Source organism: Pleuronectes platessa, chromosome 2, assembly GCF_947347685.1.
Source record: "Pleuronectes platessa chromosome 2, fPlePla1.1, whole genome shotgun sequence".
Taxonomy (NCBI): Eukaryota; Metazoa; Chordata; class Actinopteri; order Pleuronectiformes; family Pleuronectidae; genus Pleuronectes; species Pleuronectes platessa.
The window spans coordinates 4,180,570-4,189,748 of NC_070627.1; the positions used below are offsets into that span (position 1 = coordinate 4,180,570).

The 9,179-nt window shown below is 42.4% G+C and overlaps 1 protein-coding gene and 1 long non-coding RNA gene across 2 annotated transcripts; one reads left to right on the forward strand and one right to left on the reverse strand.

Annotated features, from left to right (window-relative positions):
* The first annotated feature begins 915 nt into the window (after positions 1-915).
* kctd6a (potassium channel tetramerization domain containing 6a) lies at positions 916-5,415 on the forward strand. Its single transcript, XM_053444274.1, has 6 exons — positions 916-1,027; positions 1,923-2,037; positions 2,657-2,826; positions 3,464-3,716; positions 4,002-4,160; positions 4,812-5,415. Exons 2-6 carry the CDS (start codon positions 2,011-2,013, stop codon positions 4,920-4,922), a joined length of 720 nt encoding a protein of 239 aa, XP_053300249.1. The 5' UTR covers positions 916-1,027; positions 1,923-2,010; the 3' UTR covers positions 4,923-5,415.
* Positions 2,725-9,160, reverse strand: LOC128459184 (uncharacterized). The gene is made up of 3 exons (XR_008342108.1): positions 8,682-9,160; positions 4,513-4,566; positions 2,725-4,189 (listed from the first exon to the last, which is right to left on the reverse strand). It is a non-coding gene; the product is annotated as an uncharacterized LOC128459184 (long non-coding RNA).
* Positions 9,161-9,179: the final 19 nt, after the last annotated feature.

Genomic DNA, 9,179 nt, shown 5'->3' on the forward strand with positions numbered 1-9,179 from the left:
GACGAGCGGCGGATCTCCGGTTTGAGTCAACAGTCGAAACACGCAGAGAGAAGAACTCTGTCCGCGGTCATCGCTCCAGGCTAACGCGACCTGCTAATGCTACATGCGACCCACGGGACTCCCAGCGTCTCTCCGTGAAACCCGTCCGCCTCGGTGACTCGTGCGGCCGCGTCCGTTTGACTCCAGAACGCGACAGACGCGGAGTTTAACGAAGAAGTTTATCTGCAACAGACGCAAAATACAGACGGTGAGACCAACAGGATGTAACCGCGTATAAACAAAACAGCTTCCTGTTCCTGTTGAATGTGACGCTGCGGCCGCCGCCCCCTGGTGACGGGAGGTCTCAACAGGTTCCTGTTTCAATGAGATCGTAAACAGTCCTATAGGTTTGAACAGCTAAGCATGAATCTATGAATACTTGAAATTGTGTATAAATACCAAATGCTAACACTTTGCTAAAGCTTACAGTTGCTTCAACCTCAACCTATAAAATGTTTTGATATATTTAATATTTGTGTTCTCTCTGTGTCTTGGACTGTTTTGTTTATTTTCTGTACACGACTACATTGTAAATCAGGCCTCACCCTCAATGTATCCTGGGGTTAAGATGAGGGTTGAATAATAAATCAATCATTCAGATCCTCATGTTGAATTTAATTATAATCATGAATAAATTATGACTGGTACTGATCAATAGAAACTAGATAGATAGATAGATAGATGGATAGATGGTTAGATAGATACACAGATAGATAGATAGATAGATGGTTTGATAGATACACAGAAAGATAGATAGATAGAGAGATAGTCTTTATTTCATAGACGTTATTATTTTAATATTGTACTTTATTATTCCAAACTCTTTTGTATACAGTCTATGATCCCAAGCTTTAAACTCTTATTTTGAAAAGCTCCCCCTGCCTCCTGTGAATCAGTGTAAATAAACGAATCATCATGGCTGCTGCCGCTGAGGCTCAGCTCAGTGTCTCCTGCGGCTGAACCCTGCTCAAGCAGCGATGGATCAGAGGTGAGATTTTTATTTTGTATTAACTCACGTTTCCCACTGACGCTGTGTCTCTTCCGTGACGCGTCATGCTAACAGGCTAACTAGCAGCTGCTATCGATGCACACAGAGAAACATCAACTCATCAGCTCGTTCTCACATCGACGCCTGAATGAAGACAAACAACGGACACGTGTTTACTGTGTGACGCAGCTCGGTGCTGCACCAACAACCTGCGGCTCCGGAGTGCACAGTTCGATTCCCGAAGTCAGACACAGGTTGATTCAGGTTTCAGTGCTGAAACAATAACAATAAATCAGTTTCAAGCCTAATAAAAGGTAAAATATAGTAGAAGAGAAGAGTCTAAGTAAAACAGGAGAGATAAAAAGTATAATATAAACTATATATAGACCAATAATCCCAGTTACAAAGTGCTTGACAAGCAGGTCATAGGATCATGAGCACAGCAGAAGACCATCAGGCAGTTGGTTCCAGCCCCGCAGTTGATAAAAGATGCTTCTCCATGATTAGACTTTAGAATCTGTGGCTCGATCTGAAACCAGATGTGTATGTGACTGCAAGTTTAAAAATCATTGAAGATATCACGAAGGGCTCTGAGAAACCCCGGATGCCATTTGTTTCACAACTTTCTAAGACATTTTACGCAATTGGCAAATTATCTGTTTGCTACATTTAGTTTGATCAGCTGTTTGAAACTGTCCATGAACGAGGAATAAAAGCACCTGAAGCTCCTCATCCTCTAACACGCAGCCGGTGCACGTTGTGGCCTCAGCTCATTGACATGCTGTGCTCGCTTCATTCATCGGCCACAGGAAGCTTCATTCATCTGTTTTTGAATCTGCTCCTCACCATGATAACCACTTCTCAACCCCCCCCCCCCCTTGTCCTCTCGTTGCAGGTGTTGGTGGAAAAACGCAGAAATGATCCTCTGGACAATTTGACCTGAAGAGAACCAACACGGGCTGTGAGCGACTCCAGGGCTGCAGATGGAGAATGGAGACCTGGGTCACATGGTGCGTGTGTGTCTGTGTGTGTGTGTGTGTGTCTTTGCTGCAGACAACTTCCCGAACTGCTGCTCACTGTCAGCTCAGCCTTTGAATAATGTTTGAAACACAACAGAGGCTTTCTTTGTATTCATTTTTTTATTCTGCTACTTCTGTTTTTCTTAGTAGTGGAAGCTGAGGTTACATCCATGACACCATATTTTCAAACTCCCTCGAGACAAACGTCTTAGCTCTGTATCAGTTTAAATTCCTGTCCGTACTAACACACCTGACAACATGCATCACGTGACCACTCACGTTTCTTTGGTGGCACTTGCCTGTGTACACGGAAAGCATTTGGTGGTTAAATGCAGAGTTATTACCGATGCTCAAATAATAGCTTGTCTCCCATGCAAGTAAATGGTTGTATGATGTAGAATTTAACTGCACATCATCTGTTGGCAAAGACTACAGAAGAAAAAGCTGTTCATTGATTATTAATGCAGAGTTCTACGCCAGTAGCCAAGGCTAATATCCATTGTTATTTTCAGGGAAGACCTTTGTGTGATAGGAACCAATCAGCTTAAGGCTACATTGTGACTAAATACCCAATCAGTAAGCGACTGACAGTTCTTCCTGTTTTCTCCAGATGGGGGCGCCAGTGACTCTGAACGTGGGCGGGTCTATGTACAGCGTGACTATGTCCGCGCTGCAGCGTTATCCAGAATCCATGTTGGGAGCCATGTTCAGCGGAGACTTCCCCACAGTGAAGGACTCGCATGGAAACGTTTTCATCGACCGCGACGGTCCACTGTTTCGGTTTGTTTTTGTGTGTGTGTTTGTGTGTGGTCGGGTTACACATTTTGGAAACAGTAAATCTACACCTAGCTGGTAAACTTGATATTCACATTTACAGTTTGACATGCTAAATGCTAATGAGTATTAGCATGTTACCCAACTACCACGGTAAATGTTAGATTGGAAACCCTTGCCATTCTGATGAGGCTCATCACCAGAGGCCTTCCTCAGTCCATTACAGGATAGATCTTTATATCAGGATATATCTACAATCACCACATGTACAATGCAAACTATATATTTCGAAGCTACTTTTAAAGATATTTATCGTCTGTTGGAACTTTAGCTCAGGTTTTGAAGCCACATACGTAGTAAGGAAGTGAAGTGAAGAAGTATAAAGAGACAGACGCATCCTTTTGTTTTTTTCATAGGATTTGTTGACAAACAGAACAACACTCACATTATTCTCTAACACAGGAGTCAACTAAACTTTCAGGATATCCAAAACAAACTTTTTCCCGCCCTGATAGAGTTAGTATCTGTGTGAATGGACAGCAGCTCTCTCCCCTCCGGTCCCGACGTCAACTGACAGCTCAGAGTTCTACAGACTCATCAGCTCAGCAGTCCGGACTGACCCCGTCTGTTTCTGCTGTTTCAGCTACGTCCTCAACTTCCTGCGGACGTCGGAGCTCACGCTGCCGTGCGACTTCAAGGAGAGGAAGCTGCTCAGGAAGGAGGCTGACTTCTATCAGATCGAGCCCCTGATCCAGTGCCTGGGAGACCCCAGACCCGGGCTGCACTACCCCACTGACTCTTATGAGGAGGTCGTGGAACTGTCCAGCACCAGGAAACTGTCTAAATACTCCAACCCTGTTGCAGTCATCATTACCCAACTCACCATCACCACCAAGGTCAGTGGGATCAGGATGGTCAGGCCTGTCTCATATTGTGTTGAGTAGATATTACAAGATTGTTCACAGTTATTACACCTTATTATAATAATACAATTAATCTGTGTCATATGTATATAACATTAAGCAGAGTAGGAAAGGCTAATGTTGATTGAGAGTTTCTGTTTATTGAGTATAACAATTTAATATATGTGATATAATAAATAAAATATACGGCTTAAAAGATACTAATCAAATATGAATAATTAATTAAATATATTTGGATCACTCCCTGAGCTTCTTCAGGTCCATGCAGTGTTACAGTCCATCTCCAGCAGTTTCACAAAGTGGAACAAACACATGATGGACACCAGAGACTACCAGGTGTCCTTCACCTTCGGACCATGTGACCACCAACAGGAAATCAGCCTGCGTGTCCACCTGCTCGACTTCATCTCCAAAGCTGTACGTGGCTTTTATCTGACGTTCCAAGTCTAGATGTGCGACAATAACAGAATAATGCTTCATATGTAAATTGTTGCTCTACAACCAATTTAAAGATACAAATTTGGCATAAAATGTGGTTATTGTATTTAAATCAGGAATGTTAGTAAATATAAAATACATGTATTTATCTATAAACAACGGAATCCGTTGTCCACAGCTGCTTTATTCTATATTATCCTTCCATTCATTAAACCCCTGCAGCTATGTGGTGGCAACCGGAAACACATTTACTGATAAATGTGAGGCCTCTGGTTTCAGATGTGAAATGTGTGTGTGTATGGGCTTGAGGTGAATTTGTTTATCACCATACTTCCTGATACACTTTCCACTTCAGCCGGTCCTTTAGCACTTGGCTCTGCTGCACCTGCATGACAGTTCAAATAAGACAGAGTATGTAGAAATCATCTCGACAGAAAACGCTCCTTCGATATTAACACTTAGAGATGACACAGTTTTAACTTGTGGACAAAATTAAACAGTTTATAGAGGTCAGTAAGTCTTACATGTTCAAAAGCTGATTTGTTAGATTAATTCAGAGTTTTCCACGTCACGATCTAAAGTAAAATGATCACTTATATGATGACTAATTTGTGTCTTGTTATTTTCCAGGGTTTCGCAATACGCAACACGCGTGTTCACCACATGAGTGAACGAGCCAATGAAAACACTGTGGAACACAATTGGACGTTCTGCCGACGAGTTCGGAAAGTTAATGACTGACGTTTAACACGAGGGATGGACTGGTTGTACCATGGTGTCTTCAGAGAGACAGACATCTGTTGGTCATGGTGGTTTTGTTGATATGTGTTGATGTTTTGCATGATGTGTGTTTGTGAGTCTACCCAGAAGAGTTACTGTCAGGCTAGCACATTAGCCGCTCTTGGTACAATATCATGAAGATGTAAAATAAATCTCATTTGCTTTATTATATACATACATACAGTATATACATATGGCTAATACAACAATGTTTTAGGAAATAGTGGTCTTTCAGGTTAGACTGTCTGAAGACGAATGACAAGATGGCTTCCAAAGGTGAAGCCAAAATATCTTGAGCGCTCCCTGGTGGCTGGTTACAACATAGGTCTTATACCCTTCCTCCTCCACGTTAACCGAGAGAACATGGACCAAAGTAAAGATCAGCCCGATCACAAATCTGTTGTCAAAAACTATGAATGAATAATAATTGCAAATAAAACAATCTGAAAAATGATCATCTTGGGTTCTTTTATAAGTCTAAACTTCGGATCTCAACTTGTCTACTAGACAAGTGTAATGGAAAATGTTACCAGTATATCACGCGTGTATTATCTCTGCCTGTGCAGACTATTTCTCTGTGAGACTCAGAGGCACATATCTGCAGAATGCTTGTCTTCCACCTCCAAGACCTCGAGGAGGCCTTCAGCACGTGTTTGGGTCTTATCTCCTGGGATTTCACTATTCACTCAGTTCGCACAAACAGTTCACATGGGCAGACACACAACTGACATAGGTCACACATACACACAGACACATTTTTTCATTGTATCTACATAAAAAGCATACGCCTGCAGCTGTTTCTTTGTCATCTTGCAGAATGCTCATCGCACACTGTATTGATGTCTGACCTTCCTTGAAAGGAATAAAATCAAAAGACTATAAGTTTTGAATCTCTTTATTTCAGAAGTCTCACCAGGTCAAATTTCCATCACACAAGCTTAAGTACAGGCTCACTTTCTTTCCAGGCGTGTTTTAATGTCGTGTTACGTGTCAAACTTATTTTTCCAGAGCAGCAGCATGTTATCTAAAAACCCCACACTGAGGGAGCAGTACGCCTTGTTTGGTTCAGTGTAAACAAGCAAAGTTAGCATAATGAAAGGGATTCTTCTATTCACATTTACTCATTTGGCAAACGCTTTTATCCAAAGTGACAAACTGTGGGACAACACTAAAGCTTTAGTGCAGTGGGAGACCTTGTGAAAGTGTTCAATGAGACAAAGTGTGGGAGAAGAGGAAGATAAGAATACTGAAAGTGCACACTTGGTGCTAGTTAGGGTGTCAGAAGAGTAGGTGCTCTTAGGAAGATATGTTTCTTAAAGAGGTTCTTGAAAATGAGGAGGAACATGGCTGCCTCAATCCACCTTCAGGGAACAGATATGAGCAAAGTCTGGAAAAATACAGCTGGATCACTATTTAAAGGGGGTTTAAATATATCTTTAGACACTCAACAGCATATTTAAATTCACAAATGATAAATATATGCTCCTCTTCTGATCCAAATGTTTAAGTTTAGTTAAATTAACAAACAGGGCTGCCTTTGCTACATAATCAGACTGGACATACAAGGTCCTGTTTTTTTTGCCATCTGGCGTCTGGTTGAATTTCATTACCTGGTCAAACCCACAATTTAAAACCTCGCAGTACTGTGTGAATCAGCACTGTGAAATGGCATCACGGTGTTGAGGCAGCAGGGGTCCTGACAGACAGGCAAAAACTGCAAGGGAGTCGACTTTTACCACAACACAAAACAACTACAACCAGCAAGATGCTTGTGTTCCCAGATCAGTTGGATAGATGATCTCTCCAGTGATTTCTGAACAGATCCCATGAGGCATCGTAAACAGATGCCAGGTCAGCCTCAACTGGCTCCTTGGATTCAAAGATCGGCAGATTGGACAGTTATGCCTTCAAGCTCAGCTCCTTCTTCCCAACTACAGTCTGGTACAACTCCCCCGTTATTGCTGACACTACACCAATCATCTGACCATCCCCCGCTTGATCCTCCCCTCCCCAGAGACACCAATAGACCATTTTCCAGCACAGAATCATGGCCTCAGACTATGAGGGACTGACTCTCATCTTGACCGTATCACACGTGGCTGCAAACTGCCCCCATGCGTTTGAAGGTTATCCATGGACTAGATGGCCCATTGCAACAGCCCCAGTATCCCCCACTCCCCTAGTACCCTCACAGGTTCCCCCTCACAGACACACTAATATGACTTCAGGTCCACACAAAATGTAGACTGGACGGTCATACTGGATCGCAATTCAGACAGGTCACTGCTTCCAACTATGCTCCTCTAGTGTTTCTACATTTTTCCTGTGTGGACCCTAAAGTACCCCAGGAAGAACCCTTTCCAGGATCCCACCCAGGGACTCCAAGACCAGGGTACTGTGAACTGCTGTAGTGCATAAACACAGCATAACTTGAATTGCGTATAGACAACTCTCTTGTTCACTTGATCACACAGTATAACTATAAACGAGAAGATAATCTTGAACCCATCAGCTACTGTCAAATTGGCCTCAGAGGTGATAGAATATTTTTAGTCTTCTGGTTTAGCCAGTGGATATCTCGCCAAGGACTGTCTTCCATTTGCCGTAGATGGTTTTCAGTCCAACAATTCCACATGAGTCAAACATTCTAGTGCGTTCCCACAGCCAATTCATCCATTATCTATACCAAGAATCCTTTGAGGGTCACGGGGGGGCATCCCAGCTGGCTCTGGGTGAGAGGCATGGTACACTCTAGGGAGACTGCCCGTCCATCGTAGACCATCCAGTCCATATAACAACCTTGCTCACATTAACACCAACCACCACTTGCGAGTCACAACTTATCCCAGGCTGCATGTCTTTTGACTGGCAAGGGGAGAACACACAAACTCCACATAGAAGACCCTCATCAGCCAGCAGGTTCGAGGTTGAGGTGACTGTGCTAACCATGAAGCCACTGTGCCATTCAGGTGTCAAACATGAAAGAAACAAAATGATATATGACCTACAGGGCTCAGCTGGACTTTGTGTTTATAGCAAACAAGAAATACAAATCTGGACGCTTTTTTATCTAGATGTTTGAGAAGAGAGGGATTTTGTGAGTTTATATGGAATACATTTAAATTAGATTGCCATTCATGATTTAAACATGATTAACACATGTTATGCCTACTTATGTAGGCACCCCAATGAATCGGATATTTGGTGGCTGTGGAAGAAGACGTTGCCACCGGGGTCTGCCAACAACAGCCTGACACAAACCACTCCGGTTTCCACATCTTTTATTTGAGAACAAGAGCAAACATAAATTCATATAACTATACATTAATTTTAAACTCCAAGCATCTACCCTGCTTCTACTGAAAAAGTATTAATTCCTAATAGCCATGTGAGAAAAAATGATCTTTCAGTCAAGCCTGTTGGCCGAAGCTATCCTCTTATGCACTTGGAAGTTGCTATGAAATTCATTAGTTCCTTTGCAAGCCCCAAGGATTTGTTCAAAAATAGTTTACTTAAAGAATCAGTAAGTTGTTAAAAATCCTTATTGTATACTTATTTCAGACATTTAGCAGAGGCAAGGCATAGGGCGTTGATTAAAATCTAATATAAAGTAAAGGGTAAAATATAAAAGATAAAGATGACTAAATGCTGTAAAAGGAGGAAACACAATGAAATTTGTAGAGAGCGGCATCTCAGCCGAAGCCGCTTCTCTTTTCCTACCAAAAGTCTGAATTCTGTTGAAAATCCAAAAGTCCTCTCTCAAAATCCAAGACTTGCCGGGTAGAGCAGGCAAAAGTGTCAACAGAGTAATGTCGCGATCCACAGCTCCATTGGTTTGTCTCTATGTTGAGATTGAGAATAATTATCCTAAGCTGTAGATCTACTCTGTAGAGGCTTTCTCCAGGATCAGAGAAGACAGCATTCTCTTTCTCTCGTCTGTATCTGGGAAGAGACTTCACCGGTCAACACAAAACCTCTATTGTAGCTAATTATCTCCCTATTTTGATATTTGACCCGCCCACTTACTGGAACACCGTGTTGTTTGTTAGTAGCTCTGCTCCAAACCATGTCGCTGGTTCCTGTTGCGTAACGTTAGTTTCTCTTTTACACAGAACTGTCCCTCTTTCCGGAACAGGAGAGTGGCACATCAGCAGATTCAGCAGTGCTGGCAAATCTCACTGAATGTTCCAGTACACAGAGTGAGTGAAAAACTAGACA

Bases quoted from the DNA above. Each gene is read 5' to 3' on its own strand.
- kctd6a (XM_053444274.1), top strand. From the start codon at position 2,011: ATGGAGAATGGAGACCTGGGTCACATG. The intron at 2,038-2,656 runs GTGCGTGTGTGT...TGTTTTCTCCAG, and splicing joins ATGGAGACCTGGGTCACATG to ATGGGGGCGCCAGTGACTCT. The intron at 3,717-4,001 runs GTCAGTGGGATC...GAGCTTCTTCAG, and splicing joins AACTCACCATCACCACCAAG to GTCCATGCAGTGTTACAGTC.